At 43.5% G+C, this 17,779-nt stretch overlaps 1 protein-coding gene across 2 annotated transcripts in view; it reads left to right on the top strand.

The window, feature by feature from the left end:
- BEND2 (BEN domain containing 2) overlaps positions 1–17,779 on the top strand; it is a 55,206-nt gene that overhangs the window by 28,349 nt on the left and 9,078 nt on the right. For both annotated transcript variants that reach the window (XM_090062930.1, XM_090062922.1), the window contains 5 exons: positions 6,163–6,267; positions 11,293–11,821; positions 13,775–13,975; positions 15,056–15,177; positions 15,579–15,795. In XM_090062930.1, coding sequence (XP_089919056.1) covers positions 6,163–6,267; positions 11,293–11,821; positions 13,775–13,975; positions 15,056–15,177; positions 15,579–15,795 — 1,174 coding nt within the window. The remainder of the gene's footprint in view (positions 1–6,162; positions 6,268–11,292; positions 11,822–13,774; positions 13,976–15,055; positions 15,178–15,578; positions 15,796–17,779) is intronic.

Genomic DNA, 17,779 nt, shown 5'->3' with positions numbered 1-17,779 from the left:
GAGCCTGGTCAGGTGGAGTCATACTTCAGCTGTTAGCCAGACTCCCTGCCACTGCTGCTGCTCCAGGAGGCTCCCAGAACCTCAGGTAAGGTGGCTGGGGCCAGCCCAGTGCTCTCACATGGGGAAGCCTGCCACGCACTGAGTACATGTGGCTCGGGTGTTTCCTGGGGTCAAATAGTAATGGCTCAAGGTGTGCCACTGCTGCTTGCCCTTGGGGAAATAAACGTTCAAGCTTGTCTGGACACACCAAAAGGATTCATATGCTAATTACGAAATGGGTGTTCTTGTCAAAAGTCCTAGAAGCCTCCAACAGTGTATATGAAGATGAGGTGCAAGGCAATCTGGTCTTGCTTCACCTTGTGGAGGGCAGTGTCACATTAATCATATGTACTGGGCTGAGAGAGGGGCCAACTGAGGAATTCTGGATATGCAATGTACTGGCTCACCGTGACTCAAAAAGAGTCCATTTAGTGGACACAACCATCTGTTTTTTTCAGCTGGACTGCAGTAACTTATTCCTGTGGTAGCAACTTGGCTTTTTGTCTAAGATCAAATGTAGCTCTTTTGTCACCAAGGAGAGGGTTTCAGGGCTGCTGGCCCTCCCAGTGCCAGCCTGTTATTGTAGTACCTCCACATCTGAAGTACTGTGTTCAGTTTTGGGCCTTCCACTACAGAAAGCATTTGAACAAATTGAAGAGAATCCAGTGGATGGCAACAAAAATGGTGAGGGGGCTGGAGGACATGACTTAGAAGGAGAGGCTGAGGGGAATGGGCTTATTTAGTTTGGAGAAGAAGAGACTGAGGGGATTTAATAGCAGCCTTCAACTACATGAAGGGAGGTTCCAAAGAGGATGGAGCTAGACTGTTCTCAGTGGTGGCACATGACAGAACAAGGAGCAATGGTCTCAAGTTGTAGAAAGGGAAGTTTAGGTTAGATATTAGGAAGAATTTTCTCACTAGGGGCACTTGGTCCCACTATCACGTGTATGCTGCAGAGGGAAGGCCAGGGCCCCCACAACTCAGCACTTGCCAGCAGCTGACCCCCCAGCTATGGGAGAAGTGGTCAGGCTGTGTGAGGACAAAAACAAAGAGGATTGAGCCCCACACCACTTTATTTTTTTTCCAGCAAAGCCTGCCAGGGGCAGAGGGTGAGCTGCTGGCAGGCTATCACCGCTCCATAAGAGTGATGGAAGTCCCTAAATTTAAATAGTGGGTCACAATTACAACCTACCATTTCAGTTTAGGGGAACTAAGCCCCCCTCACATGTACAAATGCCCCAAGAGGGTAGTAAAAGTTACCCAGAGAGGTGGTGGAACCTCCATCCTTGGAGGTTTTCAAGACCTGGCTGGACAAAGCCTTAGCTGGGATGATCTAGTTGGGGATGGTCCTGCTTTGAGCAGGGGGTTGGACTAGATGACTTCCTGAGATCCTTTCCAAGCCTCATTTTCTATGATTTTACGATTCCAGGTCCAGTGCCAGTTCCCTATGGAGGGAACCCAAACCCAACACCTTTCATTGTGAGCACATGCTTTTTTTGGCAGCAATTTAGTGATAGCGTATTTGATGAGATTTCCTTGTATGCATTTATCAGTTGAGGGACTTTTTTTCCTATGCTAATGGGGACGGGGGAAGACCTCATCTTGGAATTGAGTAAATACGGTAATATAATAATGAATACTGAGACCAGTCAGCTTTTCAACTCAATTTTGATTTTTCTGGCTTTTGTCTGCAAATATTCATGGTCTTTGTGATATGGTGTCTTTAAATCCTTCTTATCTGTTTCTGGAAGTAGCGCAAAGCCAGTTTTTAATCTCTTGAGAGAGATAAATTGCTAAGCTTGAAAGAAGACTGAAGATCAGCCAGAATGTCTTGGGCATTTTTAGTGAAATAAGTGGTTTTCAAATTCTGTTTGTTTGTGCTTTATCTCTTGAATGTAATAAATGAAAGTGCAATTGACTTCAATGCTATATTCATTTTCAGGCTTAGAGCTGAAATGATTACCCTGTAGATCACTTACGCTCTTGTCATTTTACTTCAGGGCTTATATTCGTTCAAGTGTATTTTTCTTTAACTAGTCTAAAATCAATGCTTTATGAGCAGTTTCTCAGCATCTTAGCCACATGTTTGAAAACAAATGTATATTTTTGTTTAAATGCAGTGTAAGACTTCAAATAATATATTTACTCACATATGACATACAGATTTTACCAAAAAAATAGCTCTCCAAAACTAGGGTGAGTATCTTAAGTGGAGATGCTGATTTTTTTTTTCTTTTGCTATAATAGAGGCAGCGTGAAATAGAGCAAGCAGACACTGGGTGTGTCTACAAGTGCATTTGATGTTGGGCCATTTTACTTGTGAATAAATTACTTGCAAGTAAATGCTTCTGGGCAGGCATCTACATGGTATCTACATATGCAGGGCATGGGAGAAGATTTTCTGCTCCCAAAGGCAAACTGCTCCCTCTTTCTGGGGCACTGCAATGGGCCCCTCCTTCCACCAGGGGGAGCTGGAAGCTCTAGCCACAGCTGCCTGCGACTAGAGGCCATCTTTAAAAGGCAGCCCTGCTGCCTTACCAGCTGCCTATCTAGCCAGGAGCAGCTTGCACAGCATGGGAACATAATGTGGCAGCTCTCGTTGCCACAGCCTCTGCATCCCTGTAGCATGGCTGCTATAGTGCCTGCCCTTGGCAGCGACAGCCAGCACCCTAGGCTCCTGCTGGCCATAATGCTAGCCTGCTAGCACTCTAGCAAGCTCACTGGTCCAGGTCCTGCCAACTTCCCCACACACAAAACCCACTGGCCATGTTCGTAGGTTCCACCACTGGTAATCCTCCTACCCCCTGGGCCTCCAGCCCTGCCACTTCTGGGCCTGCTAGGCCAGCCAGGACTGGTGACTGTACATCATCCAGCACACCTGGGATGATGAGCAGTAGCTGGAGCCATTCTGCATGACAGGCCACGTTCTGGGACTTCCTGGAGCAGCTCCGCCCATATCTGGAGCGGCAGGACACCAACATACAGCTGCCCCTCCCCACAGACACCCTGCTGGCCATAGACATGCTGGAGCTGACTAAGCCCACCAACCTGCACTACATGGGCCACCTCTTTGGTGTGGGCAAGGCCACCGGGGGGGGCAGGGGATGGCATCCTGCAGATATACAATGCCCTCCAGGACATGCTGGGGCACACCATGCTCCACATACACAACCCCCACCGAGGTGGTGGCAGGGTTCTGTGCCCTGGGTTTCCCCTATAGTATCAGAGCCCTGGACGGGACCTATATCCCTGTCACCCACGTACCCCATGGCAACCATCCCTATTACAGGCAGAGGGGCTTTCACTCTTGTGCTCCAGGCCATCGTCGACCACGGCAATTCCTTCAATGTGAGTGCTGGGTGGGCGGGCAGTGCCCATAACACCTGCATTTTTCGAAACTCCATCCTGCCTGCTGTGCAGACCAAGGGGTACCCAACCCACAATGTCCTGCTGATGATGATTGCCATGATGCCCTGGGCACACCTGACATGGGACACTGAGCTTTGATGGTGCAGGAGGCAAGCTCAGGCTGTCCTGCAACCACCACCATCACCTGGAGGGCTACCTTTGGCTGTGCTACATGTCCCTGCCCTCCACTACCAAGGGGTACATTGCTGCCAGTACTGAAATGTTCCTGTAAGAATCCTGTGCCTGCTTAGCTGCGGGGGCATGGCTTGCACAATAACGTTTGGCACTGTCTCCCACCTGCCTGTATGCTGTAGGGGAAGAAACCAGGGGCCAGGAGAGTGTGGACAGCTTAGATGAGAAGGAGGGGCAGTGAGGAGGAGCCAGGCCAGGGCAGGGAGGGCCCTTCTTCCAATGTGGGGTTTACCATGTGGGCAGAGCTGGCATACCTGAAAGCTCCAGTTGGTCTGGGCTAGTGGCGATGTTGTGCGGCTGCGAGCAATGTCCTCAGGCAGTGGGGTGTGGTGTACAGGTGCCCAGCCAGGTCCCCACCGCCAGGGTAAAGCTGGTGCTGCTGGCAGCCAGCGGTGACATGACCAGCCATGCCTTGTGTCTGGGGCTGAGGCTGCAGAGCTGTCAGGGCAGGTGCTGTCCTGGGCTCCCTGAGCTGCTGGTGAAGGATGCAGCAGGATGCTCTGCTCATGCCCCTAGGGGCCCTCCTCCAGTAACACATCACTACTGGTGCCAGACCATAGCGGAGCCTTGGGTAGGGTGCCTGTGCTGCTGTACACAATTGTGGCTGTGACCTGGGTCCTAGGGCGCAAGAATCTTAGTCAACTGCTGCATAAAGAGCATGGACTTGTGGGCACTCCTTGACTGATGATTGTGGTCAGTGATAGTGACTCACTGTGCCTGCGAGGCCTTGACCTTTATGCGGCATGGCTGCACGGACCCATCTATCCATGGTCCCACATCTGGCCTGACAGCCTCTCATAGATATGAGCACTGGAGCGCCTGCCCTGTGCAAACTGCCGCTGTATCTCTGCCGCACCCTGCAAACCTTGAGGTTGCCAGTCTCCTGTGACCAGTTGGAGCCCCGGGTTGTGGCAAATGGCATTGGCAATGAGGTATCAGCACTCCCATGCCAGCTCTCCAGGCCTCCATATAGCTTTCCCTGTGCTGCTGAGCGTGAGCAGCTGGCTGCAGTGGCTAGCACAGGGGCACAGTGCAGGACTAGGAGCTGCATGGCAAGGCAAGGTGATGTTCTGCAGCACCGGCAGGCTCCAGAGGGGTTGCTGGGTGTGGGCTGTGAGCAGCTGGTGCTGGCCCCAGCAGCCAGAAAGTGGCTGCAGCTGGGCCCAAGGGCTAGCAGACCTGGCAGGAGCCTGCATCAGCCTGCCAGGCTGGATGGCATGGGCCTGGCAGCTGAACAACACAGCAGTGTCAGGTAGCAGTGTTGTGGTACAGGCAGGCTGTTATGGCTAGTCCACGGCCTTTGCAGGGGCAACAGAGACCAAGAGTCCACCCTAGGCTCCCTGCTGGCGTGGCTGAGGGCTCCAGATGCCTGAGGCTGGTGCTGCCATGAAGGCAGCCCGGTCCTGGGCTCAGGCTGGGCTCTTAGTGGCAGGGCTGACCAGGAGCAAATCTGCTCCCAAGTGGTGTCCAAACAAGTGTTGCTGAGCAGTAAGTACTAACAAGTAAATTTGCTACTTGCATTGGTAGGTAACAAATTTACTCGCCAGTAGCAATTTTTACTGCACTGTAAAAATGTACATGTGTAGCTGCACACACTTATTACATAGTAAACTATCCTATTGTGCAGTAAACCGTCTTGTGTAGACATGCCCACTGTGACTCATGGCTGCCACCTCTCCCTGGGCTGCAGAGAGCAGGAGTGGGTTCTAATGGAGCAGGGTTCTAGTGTTAAACCTTTCACAGCTGCTGGCAAATAGTAGCTTTTTTCTGAAGAGCTACTGAATTGGCTGAAGGTGAGTGAGCTGCTGCATGCAGTCTGTAACTATCTTGAGGAGGCTTCTGTGGAAACAACACTGTATTATTTAAAGGAACTTAAGTACAGAACTGTTTGCCAGAAAGAAGTGACAGTCTTGTATTTGCCTTTGCAAGGTTTGAGGTCTGGCCTTGTTGGTTTGCTGCCAAACCAGGAAGTTCCTTCTGCCTTACCATACTGGGTCTCCTGGCTTACCACACTTTTCGGATGCTGTATTTCCAGGAGGACTTACTCTGTGTCATGCAGTTTGCTGTGATTCTGGAAAAATCATTTTTTCTACATTCTGCAAGATTCTACATTCCAAAAACAAGTTGTGTGTTTTATTTGGGGGGGGGGTGGTATGTGAAAAAATATAGTAATAAATACATCACACAGATTCACTGATTCCAGAGTGGATACAGCAGGAGGGCCAAACAACCTTTTAGGCTCAGCAATATGCAGGAGGATGTTAAACTACCAGACCTACATCTTTCCATGAAATTATATCTTCAAAGATAAATATACTTTCAAACTTGAAAATGACTGTATTGTAATCTTACCTTGAGATAAGCTGTAGTATAGTGTATTTATTCACTGATTTTTCTGCAACTTTTAGACATAGGTTAAAGTAGTAATTTCAACATTAATGGGGCTTCCTTGCTTTTCTAATATTATTTTGTTTCCTTTTCCTGAGTAAATTAAAATATTCAGTTTTTTTTATTTATTGCTAGGCCATGTATGATGCCATTCAGAGATTGGATAAGAAATTTGACCTGCTCCATCGAAAGGTCTCAGAAATGCAGCATACGCGGGTGAAATCATTGCTGTTGAAACCTGTGAGTATGATGATCTAAAATAGTTATAGTTTCTTCTCTTCTCTTATATATTAACATTTGTAAACTCTTTCCAGCCACTTCCCCTGGTTAAAAATTGTAGCCGACCAACAAATTAAGAATCTGTTTTGAGTAGATTATTGTGTTTCATCTTTAGTTGTCGCTGGTATATCAATGTAAGTTACACCAGTGTAGGTGTCTTATGTTCACTTCTGTTCCTGAATAGTCATTTTCTCAGTGCAAACATGGTATTAGCAGTTCTCCATCACCTAATGGCAAGGCACTGCAATACCTCCTACCAAAGTAACTACCCAAAGGGAGCTGATTGATATATGTTACATTGTTGTCTGGAAGAGATGGTGTACAAACCAGCATAAAATCGTGTGGCTTCATGTAGTTTAGTTGTACAAGTAATTTTAATTGGCTTTAGATCTCAGAAACTGTGCTTACTATATTACTCTATGTGATTAGTTTGTTTGGTTGATTGGTTGTTTTTTTTAAGAATGAACTGCATTAAATTACTTTCCTCTCTAACTTAATCCATCTCACTATTGCATATTCATTCTGATGTTAAACAGACACAGGATATTAATATTTGTAGTTAATTAGTAAGCTAATATTAGAAGAAAAGCATCCTAGACTGTGGCTGAGAATGCTGGGAGATCTGCATAGCTGTGATCGACAGAGCAGTTTCTCTGATTTAAAACTGTCCAGCAGGAGCGATATCATAACAGCCCAGTATGAAAAACCATAACACTTTATGCCCAGGGCCACAAGACAAGTACATGGCCATAATTACTGTCCTGACAACTCCAGCAGTGAATGGTTCATTTGCCCAAATTCAGCAAGAATGGAGAAAGCAGTGCTACTTAGCCCTCTGGGGCACTAGGACCCAATGACCTTCTCTCTGACCTGCCTTATGACAACTTTCTCTAACATTCTTCTTGGATTAGAGATGATCTCAAAGTTATTTGAAGAACCTTTTTTATGTTTTGCTTTTTTATGATATATAAGGGAGAAACTTCTCAGACTAGAGAAGAGTCCATCCTTTCTGGTACAGACCAGAGACTACATCTGGGAACTCCTGTATCTTGCCCAATAACCAAGCTCTATGCCTGGGATAACTGGTGACGCCTAGATGCAAAGCTGCCCTCCTATGTATTTTACGTAGAGACTCATTCTCAATATGGGCTCCAAGTGATGGAAAATATGCAACTTCTTTATTTCAATAGTTAATTAGCCTTATTAAAAGATTGCATGGTATCATTTTTTCATGTTGAATGCTACTAAATTGGACATTCAGCCTTTGGAACTGTAACAACTAGATCTGCTAGACAGAACAGTTTTCTAGTGTTAGATCACTTCTCCCTAATTATAAACCATCATCAAGTTGTCTTGAATGTCTCTTTAATTAACATAATATATAGCACTCTCTTAGGCTTTCATTGAAAAGCATGTTTTACAGATAATAAATCTTTGCTGTCCTCTCTTGAACTTCTGTAGTTTTGCTGGAGTTCTTCTTGGATATCTTGGAGAGGACCCATATTTCTAGCTCTTATTCCATAACCAAAAGTGATGGCATTTAAAATTCTCACAAAGCCATTCTTTCTCCACAATGTTAATGATTTAAAAATAAGTAGATATTACCTAAACATCTTGCTTTGACCAACAAGCCTTTCTTCTCATAACTACTGTATTTACCTGGATTCAAGCTGACTTTGAATTTAAGATAACCTCCCTAATAATTAGATTCTAGACATGGAAAATTATAATTTTCCATGTCTAGAATCTCTAATTATTAGAGGGCCATCTTAAATTCCTAACCCTTCCTCCTTCCCACTGCTATGGTGGGAAAGCAGACGTAGGTGGGCAAGCAGTGGGAAAAGCAGGGGGGAGCTGGCAGGGGAAGGACAAGTAGACATGGTAAGCAGGCAGCCTAACCCTTGTCCCCACCACTTACTCCTCCCCCACCACCTGCTTCCTCTGATGCTGCTGTTACAAGCTGATCCTGGCACAGGAGGAGCCCCAGAGTTGCTCTTGACCCACTCCTATCCTGCACTCCAGGAAGCCCAGCTGGGCCAGGGACAATATCAGCAGCATTCAGGTTCCTCCTTCCAGTGTCAGCCTCCTGCTTGGCTCCTTCACAAGTAGGGAGCAGATGCTAGAAGGAGGAGTATGCATGCTGCTGATGCTGCCCCGGGCCAATCTGGGCTCTCTACACAGCTGCTCCCCCCAGCTTCCAGTGGGAGCAGCCTGATTCCTGGCTGGCAGGCAAATGGAGCTGCTGCTGGCCCGCTCCAGCCTTGTGGTGCATGGAGGGAGAAGCTGTAGTAATGCACAGGTTCCTCTTCCTGGGAGTGGGTCAGGAGTGGCTCTGGGGCTCCCTTCATGCCTGCATCAGCTGGGAATCAGACTACTCCAGCTGGGAAGTGTGGGGAGCCCAGCTCAGCCTGCGAGCATGGACCCCAGCTCAGCCTGGGACAGCAGCACCAGCATGTAGGTTCCTCCTTCTAGCCTCTGCTCCCTGCCAGCAAGGGTGATGGGAAGGGGGAAGCCAGCCACAGAGCAGATGCTAGAAGGAGGAGCCGGCATGCCACTATTACTATTGCTGGTCAACCTGGGCTCCCCACACAGCGTCTTCCCACAGTTCTCAGCTGCAGTGATCCAATACTCAAAGCTGGGACTTGTTACATGTTGTACCTCAAGCTACTCAAATGTAGATCAGTGTTAGTGCTAGCTAAAGTTTAGAGCAGTCACACCTTAAAGCTGAAAAGCTGCTCTTACTATCCGCCACCTGCACAGCTGTGACTTTTGACTAGAGGGCCTGTTGATAAGGGGCCTGACTAGGAGCTACAGCTGTGAGTTGCCACCACAGGGCTGGTGAGCCAGGACAGCATTCGATTCCTGTTCTAGGTGTGGGGTGGGAGAAGGATGGGGGGCAGGAACGTGAAGCTGGGAGGCAGAGAGTTAATGGGATGGGGTGGATGATGAAATGTGAGGTGGTAAGGAAATGGGGTTGGGGAAAGGGTGGTGAAATGAAGTCAGACCCTGAAGAATAAAAGAAAAAGAAAAAAAGGAATATAAATAAATAAAAATAAAAAATAAATACAAGGAATTTAAAAAGAAATTAAGAGAAAGTAATTTAAAGAAGGTCTCCTGTTTTAATAGACTGGGATTGGGAATGTGGTGTGAAGTGTTGATCATGTTTCCAGGAGTGGCTGGGAGATGGCAGTGGTGAAGGAAGGCACTTTTTGGGGAGCTACTGTCCCTGCCCCAAGAAGGAAGCCCCAGCTCATGGGGACCTGATCTAACCCCCTATCTTGTTCCCACCCTACCCCCAGAACTCCACTCCTGAACCTGCCCATGATCTGCAAGCTAACTAGCTTGCATGGAATCTGCAGGCTGTTTGCATAGGGTTGCACCCCTAGGCATGGAAAGGTCACACCTCCAGAGGTAGGAGGGGAGATGGCTTGGTAACAGAACTGCTCCCGGGCAGTAGAGTTCAGGGGATGGAAAGTCCTCACACAAAACAGGAGGGTGGGAAAGGGGGCACTGCATCCTGGGATGCTGGAGGACTAAAACCTGGGCAGCTCATCCATTAATGGATCATGAATTGGGATCAGAGGTAAATCTTCACTGTAGTGGCATAGCCTTAAGCCACCTAAAGTGGACTTAAAACTAGTTTCAGGGGTTAAAGTGTGAATAGTCCAGGGGTTAAGAGCTCCAGGAGCTGCCTAAAATTAGTGTGTAACCAGGCCCTAAAACAAAGCTTTGTTTTCCTCATTTTGAATGGGAAAAAAACCTCATCTTGGAATCAAGTAAATATGGTACTGAAGTTTTACTCCCTAAATGTTGCCTTACTAACCATGTCCACTCATAGAATCTTTGAGGTGAGACAGGACTTGAATGTTTTATGTTTAAAACTAGCACTGAATGAAATGAGAGGCAGGCTGGGGATAAAACATTTTTTTCTGACCTATATTGTATTAGCTTCTTTACAGTATATAAAAAGGTGTATGTCCAAATGTGTTTCCCTTTTTTATACAGCAATAGCATCCTCTTGCACCTCAATAGACTAGCTGACTAACTCTGAATTTTTCAACCAGAACTATATGAAAACAACCCATTCTCAGCTACTAAAAAAACAATTCTATTCTTTGCTACCTATGGGCATTTTTACACATGCTCCAGGAGTTGTGGGATGAGGGGCAGATGGTGCTTTAATTAGCTCCCAAGAGCTGCTCTAGTTAAAGTGCCCACAGTGTCTTGTGTATTCAGCATCTCTGCACTTCAAAATGGTGGTGGGAGCGCTTTAACTAAATCTCATCAAATGAGCTTTAGTTAAATCGAACCTGCTGCCATTTTGAAGTGCTGGATGCTGAATACACAGGACGCCGAGGCAGCAGACTAATTTAGCTGAGTCTGCTGTCACATGCTGTAATCATAGTGCATCAGAGCAGGCATCCCACATGTCTACAGACAACCTATATTTTCAGTCATTTGGAGGAAGATTACAGAGCAAGTCATGGGGAAGAACATGAGAAATGGAGGCTATATTAGGACATGCCTACATTGCATTAAAGCACCACCATAAAAAAACTTGTCTCATTTCTGTCCCAGTCCACATGCTAAAAGAAATCTCATGTAGCCGTCCTTATGAGCATGCCTGAGGTTGAGAGCCTGAGAGTAGCACTGGACACATGCCAGAAAGTGGTTCTGTGACAATATTTTCCATATGTGGTGCATACACAGCAGGATTGAGGGAGCAGAGCATCTTCCATGGTGACCTTTTGTAGCACTGTCCAGTACAGTATAGATGTGCCTTTTGCAGTTAAATTGAGAAGTGGATGTTTACCAAAATAAATGTAGGAAGAAGAAGGCAATAGTACTGGCATTTTTATAAGGAAACTACCCATAGGAAAAGTCTGATCAGTTTCAAACAATTGAAATCTCCCGTTTCCTAAGAAAGAATTCGTCAGCAACTTTGTGTAGTTTAACTTAAATATTGTTTTCAAATTACATTCACAGAGACCCATTGGATTTACACACAGAAGTTCCAATCATTTACCCCATGGAAAAATTAGAGTACAAAAACAAATGGAGAGGGAGTCAAGTCTTCAGCTCTCTCCCCCAGAACAGGGGAAGCATAGCCCTGCTATAAGAGTTAGACTGCAAAAGAACCATCTCCACAGCCGTATCCAGGCCAACTCTGCAATCAAACCTGTTCAGCAAACTCTTCAACTTGAATCACAACAACCTGCTCTTCGACAGAGCCCACCCCTACCCACTATCATTTCCACTCGTTCATTGCATTCACCATTCACAGTGGGTAACAGGATCTCTGACCTTCCTACACAAGCAAATCTTGCAAGCACAGTCGTGGAAAGCACAGTCAACATTGCAGCAGCAGCATCAGGTTCACCGCTTGTGTCATCAGTGATGCCGACACCCCCTGAAACCAGTCTGGGAAGAAATACCATGATGATGAATTACAGAGCTTCTGCAGGAAGTGCGAAAGAGCTGCCGTCATCATCTGTCTCTATCAATCTTAGTTATGGTGAGTTACAGGTAGCATATGCTCAGAATAGTAGAGTAGATAGTAACAGGAAATAAAATGTGACCAATAATATGTTACCTGATGTTACCTGATCCATTTCCCTTACAAGAGGATGCAACAAAGTTGCCCATTATCAACCCCACTTCTGTTTGATTTAGCACTGAAGCCATTGGCTACAGCTATAAGAAATAAATGGGTGTTTATAGATGTGATCCAGGAGTGGGACCGAGGGGTGCTTTAATTATAGCGGCTTTTGGAGCATCACGTATATCAGCGTCCCTGTGCTGCAAAAAGCACAGGGATGCTGAGACACGTGATGGTGGAGTCTGCTGGAATGCAGTAATTAATATGCTCCAGCAGACTCGATTAACGCACTGTAATTACAGCACTTTGGAGCAGCCTTGCTACATGTCTATAGGCACCCAGTGTGACTTGCCACTAAAGGGCTGATGAGCAGGGGCATGCCTAGGAGCCAGGATATCCAGGCTCTACCCCTATGAGGGGTGAGTGGGAGGGTACTGGGAACAGTGCATCCTGGGATTCTGGAGGACTACACACTCCTCATTTTATATATGTGAAGCAGACTGAAATTACCCTAGCATGAGCTAAGATAGCACAACCCAGTGTTAATCCTCATCTGATGTGGTATACTTTGAGACACTGAGAGAGTACTTAGCACAAGTTAATGAGCTTTACTCTGTGGATACTCACATTCAAGTGCCTTTAGTGTAAGTGTAACATGTAACTTTATCCCTTTATCACATGAGGAAAACCACTTTTCTGACAAAAATAAAGCAGCTGAACTGACTGCCTCATATTGCACTGACAAAAAGTTTCAGTTGATTTTTACATTAGACTTACTTTGATATGCAGAATAACCTGTGTAGTTCAACAAACTTTTTATTTACAAGTGGAGACAATGATTTAGGATTACATTAAGAATGCACCCTCTTCTTGTTCTGTCCTACTGATATAAGCTATTGTCATGCTGTGTACTCATCTTGCCTAATGCAATACAAGAGCTAGGACCTCTTGCAAATACAAAAAGCCTATATACATCACTAAAATTTCTGAAGCTGTAACAATAAAGTGCAGTATTTAAAGGGGGGGAAAAATAAACTGTAGGATTTTCTTGATACTTTGTAATGAAAACTAAACATTATCATACTTAATAAACACTTCTGTTAAACAGGAGGCCATCATTTGTTCTCTTTTAGAGAAAGCAACTTAACAGTGTTTTATAGGAGGAAAATTAACTCATATATAGAATATGTCAAAGTCCCTCTCATGTTCTGCAAGTGGACTGTTTGGTAAGTGAGAGATGCTTACAGTCCCCAAAACCTTTTTGTTTTTCCAAAATATTTAACTTTAGAAACCATGAAAAAGAGCTGTATATGGCATTGGATTATACATGTGCCATTATGTAATGTGAAGTCCCTTTTTCAAAATGCACATATACCCTTGAGTCTTGTGGCGTTTTTGAGTCTAAAAAGTATATGCATCTGATAGTTTCACATTATTTACTTCACTCTTCCGCAACATTCACAGGCACCTCCATTCAGTTTCTGTTTCTGCACATGTAAATACCAGCATGAAAATGCTAGTAAAATAGTAATAAATTGTAAGAATTTGTCTGGAAAAGTTAGATATACTTATATGCATATTAACAAAGTAGGGCATTATGATGATTTGATGTGCTTAATGCTTTTTTCTACGTGCTGTTGCTTAGTCAGTTTGGGCAAATAGGTAAGGTTAACCAACACAATTTTTTGCCTTCCTGTAAGTGCAAAGGCAAATAATATATAGCTGACCTAATTTTCTTGGAGAAAGCTTGAGAAACACATTTCTAAATGATCTGACCATTACTTAGTGCTAAAGTGAGAAATTGGTTTGGAGAGAGCTCCTTTTTCAGCAGTTTGTTTAATCTTCTTTAAATGCTTTTGCTTTACAAAGAGTATATTGGTGACCCATCGAGAAATATAAAAGTTCTTGGCAACTATTTGATGAAGGCTCGACAAAAAACCAAGCCAAAGTATGCAGCACGCTACTTAGTTCGTGTCTTGTTCCCCAAAGAAACGTTACTGTGTAGCATTATGGGTGTAAGTGCACGGGGGCGCAGAACATTGGATCCTAACAAGGTTGCTGCAATAAGAGGTATGTTCAGTTTTTTAAATATATATAGCTCACTGCTCTTCCTTATCAGCTTACTTGAATTCTTAAATTATAACTTTTCATTGTGTAATATCTACCTTCTGATTAGTTGTTATACAGCACATAGATTAGCCAGTAGTGGATATAGGCATCACTGTGCATTTTAGTTTTGAGGAACATTTGAATCCAGCTTACCTCAGTTGCTCACACTTCTACTATTTCTGGAATTTCTCTCATTTTTCATAATTTTATATTCTTATTGTTTATCATTCAAAACCACTCATATTTATTTTAAATTACATGTCCACAAAGTTAATGGGCATATTAACAGACAAATCAGTCATCACGTTTGTCACCTAACTTCCATTTTCTTGCTTGTTTAGAATATGGATAGTAATTAGGGCTGTGCGAAATTTCGACAGATGTTTCGCTTCAAAGCTGTTTCAACACATTTTGAGCTCGAAACAGCGAAATTGAAATGAAACAAAAGGCCTCAAAACAGCTTCAAAATGAAACAAGCACACTCAAAACATTTAGCAAGTTTCAAAACGTTTTGAGTTTTGAATTTGGGCATTCCTTCCCTAGCCTGTCCCTGCCATCACATTCCTTCCCTAGCCTGTCCCTGCCATCACAGCAAACATACCTGCACGTGAGCATGAATGCAAGCATATACATAAGCTGTTGTTTTTCATAAGCTAGTGTATAAGACATTCATTGTAGTTACAGGTTTTTTTTTTTTGTCTTGACAGAAAAGAAACCATAGTTCATAAAAACTGTTAAATGGGTATGTTAGCCTTTCTGCTGGTTTTGTCATCTAGGCTGGTAGTCAGGCAAACTTGAACTGTTTCAATATATCAACCAAGAAATAATGAATAATGAAAATGTTACTTACTATGTACAGTTGCAGAAGTATCCTTTCATACTTTCCTTCATATTGTCATAATTCTTAAATATGAATTGAAAATCTTAATTTCATTCACAGATCTTGGTTGGTGCATTAAATCAATGTATATCCTCTTAAAACACTTTTAAAGCTTCTTTATTACCACATAATGTAAAATATTTCCCTCATTTTATGTGCAGAATTTCTTGCAACTAATTTCCCAACTTATGATCTGAGTGAATATGGAAAAGACTGGAAAACATGCATCACAAATGTCAATGCCATGATCCGCTGCCTACGCTCTGAAACCAAAATAAACCCAGTAAGTCATCCCTTTTTTTCCTTTTATTTTTGCAAACCTTTGTTTGTACATACAAGGGTTGCAAGGGTTGTATATACAAGGACCCTGCTTCCTCTGCATGCTGTCACTGGCTTCCACACAGTGAGATGCATTTGTGCACTTCAGGTCTTTATATCACACTGGTATATTACCTCCCAAAGCACTTGGAGCTCTGTATAACTGACTTTCTAAAATGCCATGTGTTACTTAACAAGTGTTTTGTATCTGGCTCGCTTGTGGCTTTTACTGTTGAAATGGACAATTAGCTATTTCTTACATCTGTAGAATTTAATTTCTTTTTTTCAGAAACTTGTTTAGAACACTCACTAGAAAACTAATGATTTTCTCTCAATGTATCTGTTAACCTTGTTTGTGTATTTCAGGAGATAGCAGAAGGGAAAGAAAAAATGGCTGACACTCCAGATACATCCATTTGTGTGGATTTAAATTATAGTGGGGATGATGGTGAAGTCAATTCTCAAACCTCTCAGAAAACAACCACTGCAACAACAAACAGACTTCAGAACTCTGTATGGGATAAAGCCCCAGAGGTGTTCCGTGCATCTTCGGCCAATAAACTACCATCTTTGGAACCAATGGGTAAATGCTGAAACTTTCATCTTCTGGATTCACACACATTATATTGTAAACAACCATTTTAGAAGTGTGTAGTTTACTACCACAAAATAGCTATGATACTTTGGCTGGTGAAATTATGAAATTCAGGACCTTGAGTCCTTCCAATGAAAAACAGGGTTTACAGACCCACAAGGTTATTTTTTTAGCTAACGAGTCAACAGTTTTTCCACCCACTCTTGTCCCATAACACAGCAAAACTTTGCAGTTCTACTGTAAAGTTAGATGCAGAAAAAATCACATGGGGAATACAGTATTTTTTTTTATATGTGGCATTCATTTTCTCCAAAAAACAGCTCTCCAAAATTAGGGTGCATGTATTAATCAGAATTTCACTTAGTTAACTGAAACCAACTTCAGTTTCAAACTTAAGTCTGAAGTTAGAAACACCCTGTTTTGATTCCTGCTTCACAGTGTAGCAGCTGTGGTATTACTTATTCAGGCAGGTGAGGGAATGAATTGACATAATGACTCATTTTTCTACACTCTATAGGTATTGCCTTGATGTTCTACTAATCAAGCTCACCTCTCTTAGATGTTACTGCCTGCAAGCTGCTTCAGGTTTCTGTATTTCACACCCTCCTTAGCTCACACTCTTTAGCCCTTTTCAGAATCATAGTCCCTTCCATGGAGAACAGTCTTTAGTTTCAGCTAGGGATTCAGCTATAGTTATGCAGGAAAAGAAAGGTGGGTCAGTTGTAGACTAGGCTCTGTCCCTGCAGTATTCAACCATAACTGGAAAAATCTTTTTTCTTCATTCTGGTTTTCAAAAACAAAGTGTGTGTGTGTGTGTATGTAATATAGATGCATATATGTGTGTGTGTGTGTGTGTTTGTATATGTATATCTGTGGGCATGTTGTATGAAAGAAAATATGATAGTCCATTTAGCATTTTGAGAATTCCTTCATTACTTACCCTATTTCCCCCCTTTGCTGGCAGAAATAATAAATGTTCTAAGCTGGATTTGTTAAACAGGAAAGTCTCTCTCTCATTTGAGAAGAAACATCTATCGTAATGCTAAATTTTGTAGCAATTTCCAAAATAATCCCCCAAACCTTTAACAGTTGCTGTAATAAAAATTCACCATTTTACAAATGCATCAGTAACACAAGGTGCCTTGTGTGGCATATCATGGCAAGAGAGCTACAAGGGAAATTCTCTGTTTTCAGTTCCTCTTGGAGGCAATGCGTTTGGATGTGAGCAAGATAGGGTTTTAGCAAGCTCAACACCACATGCAAAAGGTGACATGACGCTCACCCTTCTATGCAGCAGACCTGGTTTCCTTTTCTTTTTGCTTCCTGTAATGCAGCTTTTATTATTAATTCATTATTAATGCAACAGATTTAGGTTCAGAGTAATAAGAATATTCATTCTGTTTTCAGTTCTCGGCAGGAAGGTTTTAATACTGTCACAATAAAGCAGGGCCCTTTTTTAAAGGCAAGAATTCAGTCCAGGAAGCAGTCCTTAAGCAAGACACATGACATGAATAGCATTACTGAAAGTATAGCAGAACTATTATCATACTACTGCACAGAAGAGCTAAAATGTATTTAACAGCACCCCATCCATTTAGATGCATGGGATTTCATATGTTACTGTCACAGAGCTGTTTTCATTGGTCATACTAATAGGGCCATGATAGCTAAAATTCCCATGATGTCATTTGGAAAACCAGGGATTTGTTTCATGTTGTGGATAACATTTTATTCCTTACCCTTTTATATTAAGTATGCTTGGTGCTAGCTGTCTGCCTAGCTGGCTGTCACATTTCCACTCCCAAACTATTAAATTATAGTGGTAGCTCTAGTGACCTCTCTTGCTATACAATGTACAAGTGATATGAGTTCTTTCAGAATGAAAGGTGCTTGGTCTCTCTTGGTATGAGTGTTTTATATCTTTGCAGCTGGCCTTTTTGACTAACTCTTTGGAGTCCGGAGGGAAGAGAAT

This window comes from Crocodylus siamensis, chromosome 1 (assembly GCF_052110815.1).
Source record: "Crocodylus siamensis isolate JL-2025a chromosome 1, ASM5211081v1, whole genome shotgun sequence".
In the NCBI taxonomy this organism is placed as follows: domain Eukaryota; kingdom Metazoa; phylum Chordata; order Crocodylia; family Crocodylidae; genus Crocodylus; species Crocodylus siamensis.
The sequence above is the reverse complement of the archived record's forward strand: the minus strand, read 5'-3'. Positions and strand labels throughout refer to the sequence as shown.